General features: G+C 38.8%; 1 protein-coding gene across 1 annotated transcript; it reads left to right on the top strand.

Annotated features, from left to right (window-relative positions):
• The first annotated feature begins 372 nt into the window (after positions 1–372).
• Positions 373–912, top strand: LOC149238669 (uncharacterized). Its single transcript, XM_089369636.1, has one exon. It carries the CDS (start codon positions 373–375, stop codon positions 910–912), a length of 540 nt encoding a protein of 179 aa, XP_089225762.1.
• The last annotated feature ends 22,847 nt before the right edge of the window (positions 913–23,759 follow it).

Genomic DNA, 23,759 nt, shown 5'->3' with positions numbered 1-23,759 from the left:
ATTGCAAATCGCATTAGACCTATCCTCTCCCGATCCATTGCCCCGCAAAAATTTGCTTTCCTTGAATCTAGGCAGATTCATGAGGCCATTGGTCTTGCCCAAGAAGCCATGCACTCCATCTGGACCAGGCATCTAAAAGCCATTCTCCTCAAAATTGACCTCTCAAAAGCTTTCGATCGGGTCAGCTGGCTATACATAAAAATGATCCTCATCCATCTGGGATTCCCACATGCCTTCATCTCTTGGATTATGGCCTGTATATCCTCCCCAACCTTCAGTATCCTCATTAATGGCTCGGCCTCCCCTTTTTTCCACTCGGAAAGGGGATTGAAACAGGGCTGCCCCCTATCACCCCTTCTCTTCCTCTTGGTCATGGAAGGTCTCAGTCGCCTCATGGACTCGGCGAAAAGGACTAGAGATGTTGGGGGCCTCCGCATATCCGACCTTTGCACCCTTACTCATCTGCTCTTTGTGGACGATGTTCTAATACTACTTGATGGCAACGTACGAGACTCCAGGACCTTCTCAAAGATCCTGCAACTTTTCTCTGCTGCTACAGGTATGCTGCCAAATCAATTGAAATCCACCATCACTTGCACCTGTACTTCAGTACAGGAATCCCGGCTAGCCCTTCAGGTATTTCCCTACATTATTCTCCCTCTGGATAGAGGCCTCAAATACCTGGGATTCAAACTGAAGCCTACTTGCCAAAGGATTGCAGATTGGGTCTGGTTAGTTGCCAAACTGGAGAAAAGACTCACAGGCTGGAGCTACAGATATCTCTCTAGGGCGGGCAGATTGGTCCTCATTAAATCTGTGTTAGAGGCTACCCCGGTATTCTGGATGGCTCTTGCATGGATACCGACGAACATTCTAGGGCGTCTACAGCAGCTGTGCAATCGATACCTCTAGAATGGGAGTCAGGATAAAAGAATCTTTGCTTGGATTAGCTGGAAGAAAATATCACTACCCAAAAAATGGGGGGGATGGGGCCTCAAAGATCTAACTGATTTCGCCATGGCACTTGCTGCCAAGATGGGTTGGACCTTATTAACCAGCCAAAGCCTATGGGCACATGTATCCTATCATAAATACATATGGCCCCAGAATATTATGGACTGGGCTAGATTACCATCTTGGTCGGCAAAGGGATGCTCATCAACCTGGAAGGCCTTGATCCATTCCCTCCCCCTCATTCGGGACCACCTAGTTTGGAGAATTAATGATGGATTGTCAGGCAGGATTGGTCTCGATCCGTGGATCAACAGTGGGGGCAGACACATCCTCAACAATGAGCTCATCACACATCTACATAACCGCGACATTCGGAATTTCGCTCATATCGCCGACCAGCTTCGCACAGACATTTTTTCCCAAGCTTGGAAATCGGCCCAGCAACTGGACCTCCCCCTGCAATGGCATCAGGAATGGAATAATTATCTCTGCGTTATCTGAATCACATATTCGCATCAAACAAGGTCCAGACGAGCTCATATGGAGTATAGCGGATCATGGTCTATATACTCCAAAATTTGGTTACAGAGCCCTCATATCTCACAAAATTCCTGATCCAATTCATTCATGGTGGCATCTCATTTGGAAGCTAAAGGCTCCACCTCGCACCAGATTATTTTTCTGGTGTGCTCTCAAAGGTATCGTCCCCACGGGCGAATATCTTACCTGCAGATCCATATATGGACCCTCCTGGTGTATCTTTGCAAGGCTGCTACAGAGACCTCGGATCACATTTTCCTAAACTGTCCTATTGTACAATCCCTTTGGACCAACATTCGCACACAATTGGGCATAGCAGGGATTTGGAGTGGGGATGAACTTTCGAGCGCGTGGACTACATGGACTCACAGTCACCCGGGCACCAAACTATTATATCTCCCCCCCGTGGCAACATGGTATACCTGGCTTGCGTGGAACCGTGCTGTCTTCGATGATCAACCTGTATCATGGACCCGGGTTGAAGCCACCATTATCGCTGCGTACCAAGAATTGCCAAACCCTCCTCCGCCTCGAGCCAGGACGATACAGGACATGCCCAATATTGACAAATCGACCCCGTGGGCTTTCTTCGATGGGGCTGCAAGCCAAACGGGATGTGGAGGTGGTTTCGTGCTGCACATAAATGAACATCACAGATACCTTGTCAAAATGGGATTTGGAAGAGGATCTAATAACTATGCTGAGCTTTCTGCCATCCGGAACCTACTGCATTTTGCACTAACACACCAGCTCTCTAATCTCAACATATTTGGAGACTCAATGATGATCATTAAATGGATCAATAATGTCACTATATGTCATACACACACACTCAGCAATCTATTACATGATGCTCTCACTCTCAAAGCAGCATTTAATCATTTCTCTTGTTTACATATTTACAGAGAGCATAACAGCGAAGCTGACAAATTATCCAAAGAGGCCTCGTTACTTCCCAGAGGCGATTGGATAATTGTGGAGCAGAATGGAGCTGAAGAACACAGATTCTACCACAGGCCATACATAGACCTGGGAGAACAGAGGGACAACAGTCCCGATCACTGACAGTTTTGGATAATATATTTTGACATGATGGAACTATAATTAACTATGATTATGTTGTTTGTAAATGGATATTTGTGAACTCGAATAGGCTGAACAGCCATACATATGCATATACCCAGCACAATTTTGTAATACTCGCTGATACAACACCCTGTGAGGTGATTTTGTATGAACATTACAACAATGCCAATGGCATCTACCATATGTAATTTTCAAATTATTAATGGAAATTACTGATTTTTCCAGGGGAAAAAAAAGATTATTAATGTTTAATATTAATATTAACATGAACCCTTAATTATTTATTACAAAGTGGAATTAAAATTAAATGAATTCTAATCACTTATTCTAGAATAAAATTAATTCTAAATTAAAAATAATTCTAAATCAAAATTAATTAAAATGATTACTTGAATCTTAATAAAATAGATAAATTATATTAATATTAATATTAACATTACTAATAATTTTAATTTTAAAAATTTAATAAAATTCTAAAATAAAATTAATTAAAAACAAAAAATTGATAAATTGATCAAAAAAAAATTAATTGAAATTATTATTATTTTTATTCCATTCCTAATCTGTAATTCAAATAAATTCTAATAAAATTAAAAGTATTAATTGTAATAATTATCAAGTATTCTTAATAATTATTATCATCAATTATTAACTAAGACATGGTCGGCTACCAATATTCCCATTCCATCTAGCTCATTCCTCTATTTATTCATTCCTATGAGATTTGTCTTACACACTTATTGATTTATCCTGATGATGAGCCACAGTGGATGGCTCTAAACGTCGATTCTACAATTATGGATGCGATGATTCCGGAAGAAAACTCTACACATAGTGCAAATCACAGAAGCCTCAAAACAATAATTTAATATATTTTTCGAGGTGTCAATATGAATGTGGATTTTGATACAACAAGTAGATGTCATGATGTAAGACCATCACAAAGGTAATTTGATGTTCATTTTTTTTTTTGAACAATATCTTGATGGGCTAATGCAGCACCACCAAAGGAAGAGTTGTAGATGTCATCCACAACTGATACTCATGTGGTGGGATGATAAGATCCTGAAGAAAACATGATGTGGAGAAGGTAGTTGTATGAAGGAAAGCTAGATATGGATTAGTGAATCACTTTCTGATGAAAGAAAAGATGTCATGAATGAAAGTGATGGATGGTTGATTCCCTATGAAGAAGTCCCAAAATATTTAGGCTCCCTAACAAATAATAAATTCATGACATCGAAAGAGCGATTCATATAAGCAGTTGCTTGTCCCATGATCTCCACCTAGAAAGCAACTAGAAGAAAGTCCCTGGTTAAGGGGAGGCTTGGTCAAGTCCCTAGTTAAGAGGGACCTTGGGTACATTCCTTTTATAGGAATGGGTGCATTCCTTCATTGGAGTAGGTATATCTCCCTAGTTGAGAGAGAGAGGTAGACACATCATTCTTGTCTTCATTTGAGAAGAAAGTCAATGGAGGATTAGGTAAGCATTTGGCATGTGATACTCTTTTAGGATGTGGTAGGGCGTCCAATATAAGAGTAGTCATAGAGGACCTATATTCTTTGAGGATAGGGAAACCAAGATAAGAATAGTCCTGGTGGAACATACTCTGAGAGAACCCGAGTGGGGTATGTTCCGAGAGAGACAATGATGAGGGTGTCTATAAATCATTGGTCTCACTAGCATTGTGCTCTGATCTATATATATGGGTTACCAATCTGACTCTTCTTATGAGAACTATTCAAATTGAGAATGTCCAAGTAACTTGTATGGATTATGAATACCTCCCTAGTTAAGAGGGGGTGTTGAAATATGTAACTAGATTCAGTCTTCATAATGGCATATGTAATCATGATTTTATGTATCTAATGAAAAGAGAAAAATAAGTTTACTATTTGTGTTCTTGAGGCATGGGTTTCATGCTAAATGGAAAAAAAAAAAAAAATAGGTCAAGCACCCATTGAGTGCTTCTAGGTTTTTCATAAAGTTAATTGAGTCATTCTCATGTATTGAAGACCCATTTGGGCATGTTACATATTGTAAAGAAAAATTTATTAAGTCAAAATTCCCTCCAAGACCTTGTTATGGCACAAAGATCAATTCGACCTCAAGATAACAATTTGTACCCCTCACAAGCCTATAAATATGAAGGAATTTGACCTCATTTGATCTCTTCAAGATTGAAGCTGTGAAGCTGCAAGGTCAAAGTTGTGAAGCTGCAAGGTCGAAGTTATGAAGCTACAAGGTTGAATCTGTGAAGCTACAAGGTCGAAGTTGTGAAGCTTCCTCTAGATCTAAGTTGTGAAGCTGTTAGGTCAAAGATATTGAAGTTGCATCAAAGTCAAAGTTGCTAGGTTGAAGTTATTGAAGTTGCTAGGTTGAAGTTGTTTTTGGGGTCGAAGTTATTGAAAGGTCAAATTTTGTTGCTAGAAGTTGTGTAAGGAAAGCTCATCAAATAGGAAGGATGACTTGGTCTTGTAGGGTCTTCGTCAAGGTTCATATGTCTTGGAATTTGTTAATTGAAGTTCTATAAGAAGAGAAGGATTCTTATGGGTTTTCCCCTTAGTTGGAGAGGTTTTGGCCATGGATGATCACAAATATCTTGTGTCCTATTGTCTCATTATTCTTTATGATTTGGTGGTTGTTTGATGATAGAGAACACTAATAATAATAAAGGAAAGAAGAAGTTCATAAAGTAAACTAAAAATACATCACAAATAGTTATCAAAGTAAGAGAAATCACCTACTTGTTGCCCCCTATATTTCTCAACAGGGGGAAGGAAGAAGTGTTGAGGGGGATTTGGAGTCCTCTATTTTTTGATAAATTGGACAACGATGACTTTATTAATGCTTACTAGAGGATAGAATGATAGTTTTTTGGGATTTTTGGCGAAGAAAGTATTAGCTTGACATCCGGTTTGAGGGACCAATTATGGATTGCTATTCTTGGAGTATTGGGCACAAAAGGCTAGGAAACTAAAGTGGTTTTAGGAGATAAGAAGCTAGCTATAATCCTAGTCGATAGGGAGGATTATTGTTCCCATTTTGGGCAAGTGCCAATAATGGAAGATCCAAAGGCATCTTCCCATTAGTTGAACCTATACTACAACTGAGTAAATTCATCACTTTGAAGGAGGTATATTCATAGGTTTTCTATGTAAATATATAAAGAATAATGTTACTTATGACATTTTAACAATTTATTGTTGTAAAATAAATTACTAATTATATATTGTGATACTTGTTTAAAAAGAGTTGTAAAATTACAAAAGATGAGTTTTTATAGCTTGATTAAATAATTTTATATTGTAGTTGGAAAAAAAGAAGGATAATACAAAGTAAATAGAGTATATTACTACATAGCACCCTTTTCAAGGTTGTAAACATTGGGTGGGGTGTTACATGGGCTTTGTTGGGGCTTCTAATCTTCATCGATCATCTGCATATTGGTAGGCTACTGCAATGGGTGTTTCTTCTCTATTTGGATTAGATCTTACTTTGCTACCTTAATTGGTTTGATTCTAATGCTCTTGGCTTAGTCCTTTGTTGCACCTTATAATGTACATAACCCCAAAAATTAGAACAAAACCAAAGACCATAGAGAAAATAGATAAACCCTAAGAAAGATCTCTTTTATCAATAATATTCAAAAAATGAGAGCTATGTTCAATTGCCTATTCAAAGGTACAACCTCTTAAATCAAGGCTCCAAATACAATAGAAAATCTTGACAAAACATTACATAACCTTCTAATTAATATAGAGTTATCCATAGATAATATTAACTACCTATGGGCCCACTTATAAACAGGGCCTACTAAATAATTTAAGCCTTATTAATGAGGACCCTTTTTTCAATGAGTTACTATTAACTAACTACTTAGTGGGCTTTATTCAAGGAAGGTTGCCTAATACATCAGTAAGGTATCCCAAGTAAGGGGGTTAGGGTAGGACCCTATTAAACTTGGTCATCTAGCTTCTTCTCCTCAAAGGGAGCTTCAACCTAAGTGCATGGGTGACAAGGTAACCTTATCTACCAAGAGTAATTGGGTCAAACATATTTGCTTCATTTGCTTATCTTTAATTATATGCATTATTGTTTCTTTTCTTATTTCATTTGATTTGGAGATAGTTATTAGTTTTCTTTTGCTTGGGGAAAAGTGACTTTACAGTTATGCATAGTAGGTTCATAGCCTTCTTTATCACTTGTTTGTTTTCTTCTCTAAGCTAATTAGCTTGCTATAAAGTTAGGGCAAATTAGATTAACACCTAAGGGTTCACCAAAATGACATCGTAACAATCAATTACTTGTTGTTCATGTGCTCTCATTAGGTTTAAAATATTGGTATATAGGTTGAATACTTCCATTTTTAATTCTTAATTTCCATGCAAGTATCTTAATTAGATCATCAAGACAATGGGTAATAAATATTGCATTTTTTCCATTTCCATTGTTAATTTTGTTATTGTGATAAACATAAATAAAAAATTTGGGTAATTAAGTACAAGATTAATTTCTTAATATATTTAATGATTTACCTCTTCCTTACGTTGTCCCCTCATTTTACTTGACCTAATTTTTCATAAAATTTGTACTACAACTCCCAAGTACTATCACTTGTGTATTTCCTCTTTATGGGAATGTGTCACCTCATAATAATTATCATGTTATATGACATAGGGTTATAAAACCTTTAGGAACATTAAAGTGATGATCTTATTGTGATTTTTAGTTTCCATATAGAAATTATTTATAATTTATAATTAAGGTTGTAGACACATTGAGAAGTCATTTTGGTTGTTAGGTACCTATAGTACTAGTATAGCCCCCATATTATTATTGTTGTGCCCCATTGAAGCCCATTACTATTGTTATTTCCCTAGAAAAACCCACTATTGTTATTGGTGTGCCCCATATAAGCCCACTATTGTTATTGTCACACTATTACATTATTATTGTTATGTAGGCCCTAATTATATTTTGACCCTTTAGACTCCTACATATACCAAGCAGGTCTTTCCATTTATATCATCCAAGAATTGTTCATTTATGTGATGTAAAGGAGGTTTCCCCATCGAAGGGGCTTATTTTCAAGTCTATGATCTATCTTTTCTTTTCTTTTGTGATTTGGTCACATAACATTTGGTATCATAGCTCTGAATCTTAGGATTGAGCTTCTTCAAACAGGTTATCTTGGCATTTTCGCTTTATAAAAAAATTGTGAAGCTTCAGAAGCTATAACTTAGACAACAAGGAGTAGAAATCTTGATGAACATTGTGTAAAAATTTCAAACCTTGAATAACTATATTTTTGGAGATATGGTCCAAGGAAGTTAAGGTTTCTGCATGCTCCAGAATTCATTCTCAAACAGGTGTTCTGGGAAAAATCGCCATAACTTTCTCTTTGAGCATCAGATTTGAATTTCCTAGAAAGTGACAAAAGTTGCACATACTATAGTTTTTTGTGTATCATTTTCATGAAAGAAGGTTAAAAAAATGACATGTTTCATATTGTACAAGTTTTCTCTCTTGAACGAGTCCATAATCAGGTCATTGTGGGATATTTAGCATAACTTCATCTTGAAGAATCCAATCTTGGTCTAACTAGTGGGGTTGGAAAGAAGACACGTAGGGATACCTCAGGACATAATTTTAGACCTCGGGAGGTTGAAATCACAGAGATACAATATTTGAACTTCAATGTTATCAACAAGCTCAAAATCAAGCTTTTAAAAGGTGTGTATTTCTAAATTTCCCTCATTTTTGTTTGAAAAAACAGTTTGAAGTTATTTAAAGGGAATATTGAAGCATACATATCATTATTTATTTCCAATATGCCTCACAACTAAAAAATGGATACACCTAGTAAGCCAACAGAAAACTCTACTATGGCATATGAAGAAGAGGAAGAAATGCAACATGATATATCAAAATTGTGTGACCAAGTGAAACAAATTTCACTCTCACAAAGAGCAACCAAAAATGAATTGGTTGTTTTCAACGTAAACATGGGAGGTTTAAAGGATAGTTTAAAAGCATATATGGGAGTTTTAAAGTAGAAATGGATGTGATGAATGTCAATTTTGAAGGGTTGACGAAGTTGCTGCAAGAAAGACTTCATAGTGGTGACAAGGTACTTCATGTTACACAGTAATTTGTCACTGTCCTCATCTCAGTCCCTTTGTTGTGTCATACATCAAATAAACATGTCCATATCTTCCCACTCATGCAAGAAGATTAAGCAAATGCTCTCTAATGCTTAATATTGACCCTTTTTGACTAAGTTCCTACATCGTCGCTAGTAAACCCTTAAAATGCGTGACGATTGGTCCAAATGAATTTCCTCCTTGCGATGTCGTCGCTAGTCTCTAGTTCATGACTTGTGACGATCCAGATTTGGCGAATTAGTTCAAACAGTCAACCTTTTGGATGTTTCTAGAGCTGGTTTTTGGGTCAGTTTGGGTCGCCTTTCCACCTCTGGGATGGTGGTTCCACCTTTTATGCAACCTCCCTTGAATATAAGCTCCCTCCCCCTCATTTCATGGAGACTCCTTCTCCTATAAAATCACTCATCATTGCTATGATCTGCTAGTTTTTTAGTTCTTTTGGTTGGACAGTGTTGCTAGTTCTTTTGAGTTTAGTAGATAGCTTTGGTGTGAGTGTGACAAGTGTGGGATTGATAATCGTTTTGTGAGAGGTTGTGGAATGCCTCAACTTTGTATTAGAGCTTGTGAGTGAGAGAGAGATATTGTCTATTTTGGAGACCCATTCTTGAGAGTGAATGCTTGAAGAAACATACTAGCTAGACCCTCCGAGAAGGCTTGCGACGTCAAGACTTGGTTGTAATCTTTGCTCTTGATTCATTATTAATACAATCAATGATGATTTCCTATATCTTGTGTACAATTTACTTGATAGATTATGATTTCTTGACTTTATAAGTAAATAGAACATTGTTGTTCTTAGTTACATGCTCTGTTGTTTTCTTATGGTGTTCCGGGTTGATTTCTCATTCAGGAGAAAGAAACGGAAGCTGGAGCAGCGCAACGGAACTTCATCAACCACCGGTTTGAGGTAGGCATCCAACGATGACTATTTAAGGGAATTAATTGTTGTTTTGTCTTTGCTATGACTAGACCCACTCTAGGGCTAGAGGGGTTGCCTCTGTCCGTAGAGGGAACACTTTCCTACTTCACAAGTTGGTGACTCCATTGGGAAGTCCTTTGTATGTTTTTCCTCTTATTTGTTTTTGTTTGGTTTTGATCTAGTGTCTCTTGAATCCATTTCCATTTAGAGAAACAAAGAGCATAACAACTTCACCTTCTAGTTGTGTTTTCTCTCAAAAAAGTTTCCCATATCATTATCTTGTGTTATTATAGTTATGAATGATTATATATGTGTTTGTTCTCTATTTTCCATCTTTTATATATTGCATGCATGACAATAAGAACTTAATAAATCTAAAAGTCTAAAAAAATATAATCCTCAAATTATATTTCTTTAATTAAACATCATTAATAATAAAAAAAAAAATAAGAAAACAATCTCTTTAAAAAAATTGTTAAATTCTAATGGATCTATATCATAAAACGAAATTAATTAGAATTATAAATTGGTGATCTCTTTCTATACTATCATATTTAAAAACTAACAAAATATTTGCTACAAAATTAGATTCCATAAAAACATCAAAACACATAACAAAGGCCATCAACCAACTTAAAAGAGTGACTTTGAAATCTCATTATAAAAGTCAAAACACTTAACCATTTAAATTATCTGATAATCACCCTATGAGTGACCTCAGTTAAAGATTTATTGAATAAATGTATTACAGACTCATGTGCTGGTGTGTGTGTCTATGTTATTTAAGCAACGGATCGATCAGATTTCAAATACACAAACACTTAAATGGAAAGACAGCAGAGAAATACAGTAAGCAAATACAAGAACACAAGAAATTAATTAGGAGTTCACCCTATCCTCCAGGGGTACATGTCCGGTCCAGCTCTCAGTGGTGGCCTTGTTTTATTGTGTCTTAAGCAGAGAATTACAATGCAGGAGTTCACTATGAGTCTCCTAAAAACAGATTTAGCTTGGCAGGGTGGTTCTGGATTCCCCAAGCCATTGGAGTGCACAGACTCTTTTGCCTACCAGCGCTTTGACCTCTCTGGTCTAACAGATCCTCTCAGGGATGGCTTGAATCTCTCAAGCTCTCTAGTGTTCAACGCTGCCTTTGGTCAGCTCGGCCCTCTGTCTCCTTTCTGCTTTTGCTTCACTGACTTCTTTGTTTCTCTGTTTTCTATCTCTCTGGGTTTCGTCCTCCTCTCGGGGTTCTGGTTCCTCTTCTTTGTGTGTCTTTTGTCTCTGTTCATGGCTTTAAGGCCATTCGTTCCCATGTCTGTTCAGTTCCTCTTCCACCTCCGTCGAATCGCCTACAGCAGTTGCGCTTTCCCTGTTCGGCGTCATCATCAGGTTCACAGGGAGTGGCCACATGTCCTCCTGTAATGCGCCAGCCTGCTTCATCGGTTCAATTCTTCAGTTACGTCGTGGAATGAGTCTTCCTCCATTGTGGCGATCAAAGCGGACCTCAAATCTTTACAAATTGCGGCTTATTCCCTCGTTAATTCCGGTCTGGTCGTCGGGCGCAATATCAACTGTCAGATCTGGATCCCTCTAGATCCAATGCCATTTGCTCATTTCACATGGTTGACTTGCTCGACCGTTAGCGCGCGAAGAGTGGCGGTTTTCTCTCTCCTCCACTCACCACGCATCAATCGCTGAGTGGGATCGCTCCGCTTTCATCCAAAACCGCTTACCGTTCAAGGAGCCCCCGATCAATACTGTCAGTTTTAGAGCGGGTCTTGCCTTTTAGCTTTTAGCCTTTTTCGCCTTTCGCCTTTCGCCCTTCGGTTCTCCAGCTCTCCATATGACCAAGCACTTGGGGCTTCTCCATTTCAAGCCTTTTCGCGCATTAAAAACCTCCTATGTTTCCCGATCTGGGCCTCCCAGGGGCTAATTTCACCTCTCGTGCGGTCTCCATGGGCCTCGGTCAGCGCACTTTGACTGAGGTCCTCGTCGTTCCACGCTGGCTGCCACTGCCACTGGTTTGAGGTGTTTTTTATCCCTGTTTTAAATTCTTTGATGTTTCTCCCGACCTGATACAGTCATGGTTCTTGTGACAATTCTTTATGGATCCAATTCGGATCATTAAATTAAACCACCCAACTAAATAATTATATATTTTATACCTATAAAATATAATAACAAATAATTATACATTTTATATAAGATATAATGGTGAATAATTATTCTTTCATAAAATAAAACTTATAAGCATGTATTTTATATTAAGTCTAATGATAAGTAATTACACCGTAAGGCGTTTCCCTTTGAGAACAATTTCTCGAAATGCCACTGTATACTTATCTGTACCATTGGATGGAATGTTAGTCGATTGAAGATTTTTAAGTCGTCCGATTTATAGTTAATAATTAAGAGAAAACTAATAGTTAGGGTCAGTAATGGGCAAATTCAAAAAATAATCAAACAAATGCGTCTTGCCAAGCAATTTCATTTCTTGATGGCTTAATGGGGAGGCGTATTTCCCTCTCAGTTCTCCAGAAAAAGGTTCTCTTACAGGGACTAGTCTATTTGTTTATCAGCGCTCCTAGACGGGTTCTTGGGGTAAATTTTCCATTCAAGTCTGATCAATGTATTACTTTTTAGATTTTAATTAAATTTTCCATTCAGATTTGGTCATTGTATTACTTTTATTATTATTTTAATTCTGGAAAGTTTCTTGCGATCTGCATTTTTACTTTAATTTGGGCGAGTTTCTTGCAAGCTGCATTAAGTATCTGACAATATGCATTAAGTATCTAACGGCCCCAAATATTCTACAAATTACCTGAACACAATCTTGAGATCTTATTTGGCTATACACGATGACACCAAATCGTAACAAACATTGTGATTACTACATACGAACATCACAATACAACAACCTACAATCTTCACCACTTTTAAGGTACAATTCCTCGAAATGCCACTGTGTACTTGTTTGTATCATTGGATGGAATGTTAGATGATTGAAGATTTTTAAGCTGCCTGATTAATAGTTAATCATTAAGAGAAAACTAATAGTTAGGGTCACTAATGGGCAAATTCAAAAAATAATCAAACAACTGCTTCTTGCTAAGCAATTTCATTTCTTGATGGCCTAATGGGGAGGCTTATTTCCCTATCAGTTCTCCAGAAAAAAAAAAGGTTCTCTTACAGGGACTAGGCTATTTGTTAATCAGTGCTTCCAGACGAGTTCTTGGGGTAAATATTCCATTCAAGTTTGATCAATGTATCACTTTTTGGATTTTAATTAAATTTTCCATTCAGATTTGGTCACTGTATTATTTTTTATTTTTTCATTCAAGTTTGATCAATGCATTACTTTTTGGATTTTAATTAAATTTTCCATTCAGATTTGGTCATTGTTTTTTGTTTTTGTTTGTTTGTTTGTTTGTTTGTTTTGTTTTTTTTTTTTTTTTTTTTTAATCTAACAAGTTTCTCCAATCTGCAATTTTTACCTTAATTCGGGCGAGTTTCTTGCAATTTGCATTAAGTATCTGACGGCCTCAAATATTCTACAAATTACTTGAACAAAATCTTGAGATCATATTTGGCTATACATTGTTGTAACATGATTAGTTTTGATAATTTAGATTTGTTGATATAATAGGTTTTAGTACTTTAGAAATAATAAATGGGTCTGCAAGATTAAATGCGCTCTCAAAATGTAAATTTAAGTTTCATTAGCTGGTTGATTTAGTTAACCATGCATTTAAACATGACTAAATGATGTAATAAAGTAAATTCAAACATGGTTTACAAACATATGAGAACAAACTGAAAGAGGTTTTTGTTGCTAAAATCCTCTTATACAAAAACCTCTCTCAGTTTTCTCACAGGTATTATGATTTGGGAGATGCTAATGATTCTTTAAAGACATATTTTCGAGAAATTTCCTGTTTCAAACACCTTTTTGCAGAGAATATTGTGGATAACCAGAAATGAATTATGGTAAACGAGAGGAGTTTTTTGTTCCTAAGATTATAATATACAAAAACCTCTCTCCGTTTTGTAACATAGGTTTTTTTTGGGAGATTCGGATGAATCTTTGCAAGCATGTTTTCCTGAATTTTCCTTTTTTTAGTCAGTGTTTTCAAATGCGGTTTCCAAGCAGGTGGAAATGAATTTTCAAAACCTGAAAGAGGTTTTTGTTGCCAACATCATCATTTACAAAAACCTCTCTCATTTTTCTAACATCTATTATGGTTTGGGAGACACAAAGGTATTACAGGACCCTATTTTTCATAATTTCGAGAGGAAAAAGCTCAAAGACAGTTAGTGACTTGGAGGCCACCTCATCAAATATGAGTTGCAATCAAATTTGAATTTCTCTTCTTTATCAACATAAATCCTCAAGGATAGTACTAGAACTCTTCAAATAGTTTTAATTACCTTTATATGTGTTCTATTTTTGCAATACAGTTTTTAGATATTTGTAATAGCTCTTGGTATTTTTATCAAGATATTTGTGAGGAAATTGTATAAATACTTCATCAATTGAAGTAATATGTGTGCGCTTTTGATGCCAAGGCTCTTCACTTTGTAATAGCTTCTATTATAGGATTTCTAATGAAAGCCTTTTGGCTCCAGTTTGACAGAATTTTGTGTTTTCTAGTATGTCTTTCTAGTGTTTCATATCTTATTTCTACACATGTTCTAAGCATTTATAAGAAGGTTTGGGTAGGTGTAGATTGAGTGTGAATCTATTATTAAATCCCCTGCGAGATGATATCCATTAAAAGAAATTATCTTATTGGACTATCTATTCAAAATAGGTCCTCTTAGAATTGGTTTTAGTTTGGCCTTCTTGAATACTCTGCAACGTGTTTTGTTGGGTTGTAGAAATCTTCTACACGCATCCAAATTTCCCTAGTTGTTAAGAAGTTTGTCTGACTTCTTAATTATTAGGAATCTCCTTACATTCTTCTATCATAATCCTTGAAAAGCTAAGTCATTCTATCAGGTTGGAAGTTGACACATTCTGAAGGGACCTTGTGAGAGAGGCCTTTAATCATGGATAGGGATTGTCATTGATCGCCAACCACCCCCAATTAAAACCATAAATCTGGCCATTGTGCTTCAAAGGTTGTTGTTCAGTGACAGGTGAACAACGTTAAACAAAGCCTCATAACACTTGAGGGAGCCCCCTCTGGTTCAAGGGCTAGCTTGAACCTAAAGGCTGGTTGAGTTGGTTTCCTGGTGTAGTTTTTACAGCCAAGGACTGCCTACGGGAAACAAGTACAACATACGTGATGACACCAAACCATAACAAATGTTGTGATTACTGCATACAAACATCTAAATACAACAACCTGCAATCTTCACCACTTTTAAGGTAATTTTTCTTGGATCTCTGTGTGATAAATTAATCTATCTTTGAATTAGAGAGAAACACCAGTTTCAGTCTTCTAGGCCAAACATGACGTGTTAGAAGATGCGAAGATGCATTTTTCGCTGATGTCTAAATTGGAACCTTAATTCGTATCAATTCCAAACGAAAGATTCCAAAAAATATCCCTCGGACAATACCAAAAGCTTTAACCTCACAGATGAGGGAGTTGCAGATTTGGTCACTGTAATACTTTTTTAATATTTTAATTCTACCAAGTTTCTTGCAATCTGCATTTTTTATTTTAATTCGGGCGAGTTCCTTGCAATCTGCACTAAGTATCTAACAGCCCCAAATATTCTATAAATTACCTTAAAAAAATCTTGAGATCCTATTTGGGGATACACGATGATACCAAACCCTAACAAACATTGTGATTACTACATATGAACATCAAATTAGAACAACCTGCAACCTTCACCACTTTTAAGGTAATGTTTCTATGATCTCTGTGTGATAAATTGATCTAGCTTTGAATTAGAAAGTAACACTAGTTTCAGTCTTCCAAGCCAAACAGGACGTGTTAGAAGATGCAAAGATGCATTTTTGGCTGATGTCTAAATTGGAACCTCAGTTCATCTCAATTCCAAACGAAAGATTCCAAAAAATAACCTCGAACAATACCAAAAGCTTTAACCTCACATATGAGGGAGTTGCAATGAACAATCCACTATATATGTTCTCCTTTTCTCCATGGTGCAATTATCATTTGAAATAAGATTAAAGAGGTTGTGTGATTTGGTGGTCTATAAAATGTGTGTTGCAGACGTTACTTCCAATGAAGTGACTGAGCAAGCTCTCATAGACTGTCCAGATTTCTTAGTGCCAACATCGAAAGATTGTTGAGTTATAAACCTATTTTGTTTATAAATCAGATTCATGTAGGCAAACATTCATTATAATTGAGCTTTGAAAGAAGTAATTGAACTTATGAGAATATGTGTTTTGAACAGGGTACTAGCAAATTTCTGGGACTTTCTCTTGGAACCGGACAGAAAATAGCTAGTTACAAAGTATCATTAGATGGGGTTCATTATCTGCAAGCATTAAATAACCTTTGTAATGAATTTAAATTATTCCTTTCGTATTAGCTACTCGTATCAGGAAAAATTGAGGGAGGTATGTTTATATGGAAAACTTTTCCTAAAATGGAATGAAAATCATATACAGCAATTCGACAACTAAATAGTTGTGAAAATATGTAAATTGAATTTTGGGTAATTGGGTATGTAATCATGCATGACATTGTGGAAACATTTTTCTATTAATAGGAAGTTGTTGTGTAAACATTTTTCTATTAACATGAAGTTAGTTTTTTCTCTCTTAGGTTAAAAAAGGGAATTTCTATTTTGTAAACCTCTTTAGCAAATCAGACTCCAATCTCAGGTCTTCGCACTGGGAGGATTGGTTAAGGTAATGAACAATGTGGTGGGTAAATTTGACTCGTGAAAAAGTGAAAGTTAGGTACATGGCCAATGTTTGTTAGGTAAATAAACATATTTTTGGCCATGAAAATGATATAAATTTGACTCGTGAAAAAGTGAAAGGTAGGTACATGGCCAATGTTTGTTAGGTAAATAAACATATTTTTGGCCATGAAAATGATATATAGTCAATCGGAAACGAAATAGTTGTGAAAATATGTAAATTGAATTTTGGGTAATTGAGAATGTGAAGAAATCACGCATGATATTGTGGAAACATTTTTCCATTAATAAAAAGTTGTTAGTTTTTTCTCTTTTAAGGAAAAAATGACATTTTTGTTTAGTGAACCTGCTTAGCAAATCAAACTCCAATCTTAGGTCAGTTGGAGGATTGGTTAACATGATGAACAAAGTGGGGATAAATTTGGGTTGTGAAAAAGTGAAAGTTAGATTAGTGGTAGTTTTGGATCTAAATCAAGATATAATTATTTTGAAACAATAACATAATAATCCATTGATTTATTGTTTAAGTGATTTTTCTCTAATTGGGGTTTTCTAAAATAAAATATGCTCTTCTTGTATGGTTAATGTTTATATGTTCAACATGTATTACTTCTTTCTCATATTTGTATAGCGAGGTCATAGGTAAATATGGAGGGAGATATTGTCATGACTTTTAAAATTATATAAAAAAATTAATAAAAGATAATGAATTCAATTCAGTTTATAAATGAATTAAAGTTATTTTGTTTTTATTAACATTATAAATATTTTTCTTATGAAAAAATCATAACATGCATATTACATTAATATATATATATAGAATGCAAAATATCTATATTCCTTAAACCTTATAACCCTTCAAGAGAAGGAAAGACGGACTGCGACGCTGCGATGGAGCTCTGATCGATCGCCCGTGCCTCTGCCCTCGCCCCCAGGCTCTGCCTGGTCGGGCCTCTGCTGCGTTCTCGTCGTTTAGCGCGGACCCCTCCTACGGGGAACCGGCCGCTTGACGGTTTGTCCCTCTTGCTGTTCTCAGCGGGCCTGCAATGGCAGGATCCGCTTCCCCTCCTCCAGCTTCAGCGAACCCAGAGGAAATCTTTGCCTCTCTCCTGTCTGAGCCATCAGATGCCAGACCTCGCCCCTCATTTACAAAGTTCATAAAAAAGCTGGATGAGATCCCTGAGGTGAATCTACCTCCCTCCCTCCCAAGGAAATCGGCAATAGCTTTATCAGAAAGAGGTCTTGTTGGACAGTTCACTGGACTCTGGCCATCTCCAAGAACTGTCTAAAAATGGGTGGAGCGCAACTAGAGCACAATGATCCAAGGAAAGATCGCCATCAGATTCTGCGGGCGAGGATACTACACCTTCATGTTCGAGACTAAAGAAGACAAGCACCTCATCTTCCGCAATGGACCTTACTTCATGGACACAAGAGGTCTCTATCTGAACAGATGGACCCCGGACTTTGATCCGGAAATGGACATTCCCAACGCGGTCCATGTTTGGGTGCGCCTCCCCCATTTGCCCCTGCACTGCTAGGGGGATGAATCGGTCAAAGCGATCGGCAATGCAGTTGGAAAATATATAGACAGATCGGAACCAAGGGAGAATATGCATGCATGCGCAAGGATCTGCGTTGAAGTTGATCTTGGGAAAGGACTGCCAGAAGCCATTAAGTTAAAGGTGGACCAATGGATGCACATTCAGCAGCTGGATTACGAACAGCTGCCCTTCAAATGCAAGGTATGTCACGAGTACGGTCACTTTGCCAATAGATGTAGCAAGTTAAAAGTAAATGAAGTAGAACATAATGAGGAAAATGCTGAAGTACCATGGGAACAAGTTAAAAGGAAAAAGTCCTCCTCTAACCCGGGCAATAGCTCCACAGCCCCTCCGGCAACAAGTCATCCACCCCCTCCTCCCCCTCCCTCCTCAGCTTTCCCTTCCTCCTCCAACCCCTTCGAATCCCTGACAGCTGAAGTTCCGCCCTCCCCTCCTCAATCCCCTCGCCCAGCCTCTCCGTGCTCCAACCCTCCTCCCTCCCCCCCTCCTACCATCGAAAGAATCCTCACTAGAAACAAAGCAAAAGAAGCCAACCAGCCATCCGATCCCCCGAGAAAAGTTGGTCGAAAATCGAATAAAGAACTAAGGGACGAAACAGCAGCAAAGGAGATGGCAACCGGTACTCAACAACCCATGGATTCATTCCTAGGCAAGCTAAAAGGAAGTGGCGAAAAGGCCAAGGAGAAATCAGGATCCCACCCCACAACTGGTAAATAATGAACTTGGTCTCTTGGAACTGTAGGGGGATCGGCTCTTCCTTAAAGCTGAAAGCAATCAAGGACCTTATAAATCAGGAACAGCCAGATATTCTCCTAATCCAGGAGACCAAAACCACTGAGCAGGACTTTCTGCATCAAACCCAAAGATTCAAAAACTACACAGGCATATCAAAAGGTTCAGATGGGGCTTCAGGAGGTATAGGAACATTATGGAACAAAAATAAGTGGGAAATCATCAACTCACAACTATGCAACTGGTGGATCAGAACAGACCTAAAGAACAAAAGCACCCAAGAAGTATATTACATTTATAATATATATGCACCTAACCATTACAGAGACAAAGCCAGCTGTTGGAACTCTATAGAAGCGGACCTCACCACTATCCACAGCAGCTGGATAGTTCTTGGGGGAGATTTGAATCTAATTAGGCAGGTGGAAGAAAAATATGGTGGGAACTACCATGCAGACCCATCGAGAGACAAGTTAGAAGCCATCATCCAGCTCTTCAATCTGATCGACACTCCTCTGTCGAATGGCAAATACACATGGACCAATAAGAGAACAGGATCACACAATATAAAAGAGAGGCTGGACAGGTTCCTAATTCAAGAAGGTGTAGCAGGTAATTTCCAAGCAATCAGGAGTCATATAATTCACGGCACAGCATCGGACCATAAGGTCGTGGTCCTCACCTTGGACAAAGGAATAAACTTAGGTCCTCTTCCTTTCAAATATAACAAAGCCTGGGACTCCCATGAAGATTTTTGCACCCTTGTACGAAGACAGTGGGCAAATGAAGTATTAGGCTCGCCACATTTCGTATGGGAAACAAAGCTAAAACAACTTAGGACAGTTATAAAGCAATGGGCGAGGGATAAGGCAACCTCGGAAAGGAAAAAGAAAACAGAGCTGATAACAGAGATGGAAAGCTGGCACAAAGAAAAAGAACAGATGCAATACACAGCAGAGGACTTAGAGAAGGAAAAAAATATGTACAAAGAGCTATATCGGCAAAATCGAGTGGAGGAAGAGGAGCAAAGAATGAAATCCCGCTGCTTATGGTTGAAAGCTGGGGACAAAAACACTTCTTTCTTTCACAATAATGTCAAAATCAGAAGAGCCAACAATCAGATAGACAAAATCGAAGTGGAAGGGAGAGAGTTGAAGGAACAAGAAGACATAAAAAACGCAGCATTTAATCACTTCAAGGCACTTCTTTCCGCAGATCCCCAACAATATGACAGCGATGCATTTCTAAGTGTAATAGAGAGCAAAATAACAGAGGATCACAATAACAAATTGGAGCAAGAACCTACAGCAGAAGAAATCAAAGAAGCCACCTTCAGCATGCAGCAAGATAAGGCTCCGGGGCCGGACGGATTTACAGTTGCATTCTACAGGCAGCATTGGGAAACTATAAAGAAGGACTTTGTGAGAATGGTTAAAAACGCATTTAAAAACCACAAGTTGGGGGACAACACAAAGTCTTCACACATAGCTTTGATTCCCAAGGAAACAAACCCCAAATCTTTTGATAGGTTCCGGCCCATTTCGCTCTGCAATGTTTCATACAAGATCATAACAAAATTAATTGCCAACAGGTTAAAGAAATTCCTCCCTCTTCTAATTTCAGAGAATCAGGGTGGCTTTGTCCCAAAGAGGCAGATCACAGATAATGTTATTTTAATCCAGGAAGCCATCCATAGCAGTCACAACAGAGGAGATCGTGGAATGATCATCAAACTAGACATGGCCAACGCTTTTGACCGAGTGGACCACTCCTTCTTATGTGCAGTCCTAAAAAAATTTGGTTTCGCCTCCAACTTTGTTAACATCATCAGAGGGTGTATCTCCAATCCATGGACTGCCCCGCTGATCAATGGTCGGCCCAGCAAATCCTTCAGAAGTTCTAGGGGGCTAAGGCAAGGCTGCCCCCTCTCCCCTTTCCTTTACATTATCATGGCGGAGACTCTTAGTGTTCATCTAGAAGATCTTCGCAACAAAAAAGAAATCACAGGCATACGCATTGAAAGAGGAATAAAGGAGATAAACCACTCGTTATTCGCGGATGACACTTTATTAATTGGGGGAGCCTCCAGTTTGATGGCTAGGAGGTTCAAAAGAGTTTTGGACGCATTCCTCCAAGCTTCCGGAGGCAAACTGAACAACAGGAAATGTAAACTGTATACTTGGAATGTGCCCTATCAGACACAGCAAAGAATAGCCCAAATTCTGGACATTCCACTACAAAAAAATTGGAGCTCATTTTCTTACTTGGGTCTGCCTCTGGCAAAGGAACACATCAAAGCAGAGGTCTGGACAAATCATATTGAAAAGATGAGAGGCCTACTTCAGAGCTGGGGCGCCTCTTGGCTAAACCTAGCTGGCAGAACCATCCTTATAAAGGTTGTCCTCTCAGGCCTCCCAATTTACCAATATGCGGTAATTATGGCTCCTGCTAGTATCCACAAACACATGGAACTCATGATGAGAAGTTTTCTCTGGCAGGGAGGTAAACAGGACACAAAGAAATTCAGCCTCGTCAACTGGGACCAAGTCACTCTTCCTTATGAAAAAGGAGGTCTCTCCATAAAAATTCCAAGCCTTTCCAACCAGGCGCTGGGGCTCAAACTGACCTGGAGGATTCTCACAGAAAATGGCTCGTGGTGGGTGGAGACAATAAAAAGAAAATATCTCAGAGGTCCAAATTCCAACATCCTCAATGATCCAATAGCAGACAGGCCTTGCACACCGATGTGGCGTCTCATCAAGAAAGTTTTGGCACACTTCAGAGAAAATGTCTCCAAGCTCCCAGGCAACGGAAAGAACACCAAGGTATGGTATGACAGAATAATGAACTCCAACCCAAGAAACCTTCTTCAAGAGCTCAGGCCCCTGCAAGATTGGATGGAGGAACGAAAGATAATCACCCTGTTTGATATATCTCTGTGGAACCAAAATAGATGGCTGGCTTGGAAAGACCTGCATCTCCCTCTGGACCTCAAAGAGCTATGGCTCACACTGAAGCTTTCATTATCTGGATCAGCACCAACCAACAAGGAGAACGAGGATAGATACATCTGGGATACTGGTGGAGGGTCCTTCTCAGTAAAAGAAGGATATAAATCTTTACAAAATACAACTCCTGCAGCAAATTGGAACCTTCACACAGCTGCCTAGAAGTCAGAATGCCTTCCAAAGGTAAAACACTTCAATTGGACCCTCTTAAAAGGGAAAATTCTAACAGCTGAGAATCTGAGAAAGAGAGGAATTCAAGGCCCATCGATCTGCTGTTTCTGCCGAGCAGAGGAGGAGTCTATTCAGCACTCCTTCCTTCTTTGCCCCTTCGCTAAAAGTTGTTGGAAACAGTTAACAAGCCCCTTGGAGATTCGAGGAACCCACGAACAGATGCACAATCTACAGAAGAACTGGAAAAAAGATTTCCCACATTCTAGAAAAGGCAAGAATAACCTAATCAGGGTGTGGAAGTGCATCCCTGCTTCCCTTTGCTGGAACCTCTGGCTAGCCAGGAATAATCACGTTTTTAACAACAAAATGCCTAAACTAGACAATGTCATAGCAAAAACAATTGCTAACATTTCTGAAGCTGTCAGCGCAAACTTCATAGCTTCCCCAGATCAGACGAGCTGGGCACAAGATGAAAGGGATTGGTACAGTAAATTCAACATCAGCCACTCTAAGAGTCCTCCCCCCCAGAGCAAAGCACATCAGAAGCATTCCAACTGGAAACTCAGGGGAACTAAAGAAGAGATAAGTCAATGGATTTCCAATCAAAATCGCCCCCTGCTCTTCTTTGATGGCGCATCAAAGAACAATCCCGGAGAAGCGGGAGCGGGAGGCATAATTAAAGATCATAAGGGGAATCTCATCTGCAGCTATGAATGGGGACTTGGAAAGGCCTCGAATAACGCAGCCGAAGCCTACAGCTTACTCCTAGGCACCGCAATCCTTTCCAGATTGGGATTAAGGAACGCCATCATTATTGGGGACTCGGCCATCATCATCTCAGCTATGAGCACAGACAAAGAATTCAGCAAAGCAGGCCTCAACAACATAAGGATAAGGATTAGGGACAACATCAGAAGTATGGGTGAAATAACCTTTAGGCACGTGCTAAGAGAAAATAACGTAGAGGCGGACTCCTTAGCTAGTAAGGCAGTCAACAGGCAGCATGGACAGGTCCGCGAGAACGAAAGAATATATGAAAGGGCGATACCATAAGAAATCAAACTGTCAGAAAGCACATCAGAACAGCCTCCCCGGATTCTGTCATATCAGCAATCACTTCATTGGTCTCTCATCCCTCGAATCTCCTTTCTCCTCCTCACCGCCGTCTTTCTCCTCTCCCTTCGATCTCAGAGCAATGCATTCTCAATCCTCTCGTGATCTCCCCTCTGACTTTTCAGGTAAACATCACTTCCGCCCATCTGGAGAGTGCACTTCGAATCTGAAGCAGGATCCGCTCCCAGTTCCCGCAGGAAAAAATATCCCGCTCTCTCATCATGAATGGTCCCCCCCTTCCCTTTATATCCCCTCTCCCTTCCCCGATTTCCTCAGAAACTCATTGCCTCTTCAGTTTCAGATTGGTAGAGTTGGGCGTCCTGAGCGTGGCAACGCAGTTCACCACAGCGAAAGCAAACAGTGCGTTCACAGAACACTGTGGTTCCTTCCCTTTGATCTCCTCTTCAGCAACAAGCAAGGCAAAAAGCAGAGCTACTTCGATCAGCAGGCCATCCACGCAGTTCTCAGGTATAATCCAAGTCATTTCTCAACTCTTTGTTCGCTAACCCGCTTCTTCTCAGTCATGGCAGAGAACAGAGAGCAGCCAGCGGCACAGGAGGGAGCAGAGCCTCAGGGGAATCCTCTGGACAGGGTGCTAGGAAATGACACCTGCACCCTTTGCAAGGAACACTGTTTTTTGATTGCCCG

This window comes from Pinus tabuliformis, chromosome 8 (genome assembly GCF_031772625.1).
Source record: "Pinus tabuliformis cultivar Carrire ecotype Pingquan chromosome 8, CPIR1, whole genome shotgun sequence".
In the NCBI taxonomy this organism is placed as follows: domain Eukaryota; kingdom Viridiplantae; phylum Streptophyta; class Pinopsida; order Pinales; family Pinaceae; genus Pinus; species Pinus tabuliformis.
Note: the sequence above shows the minus strand (reverse complement) of the source record. Positions and strands in the feature narration are given on the sequence as shown.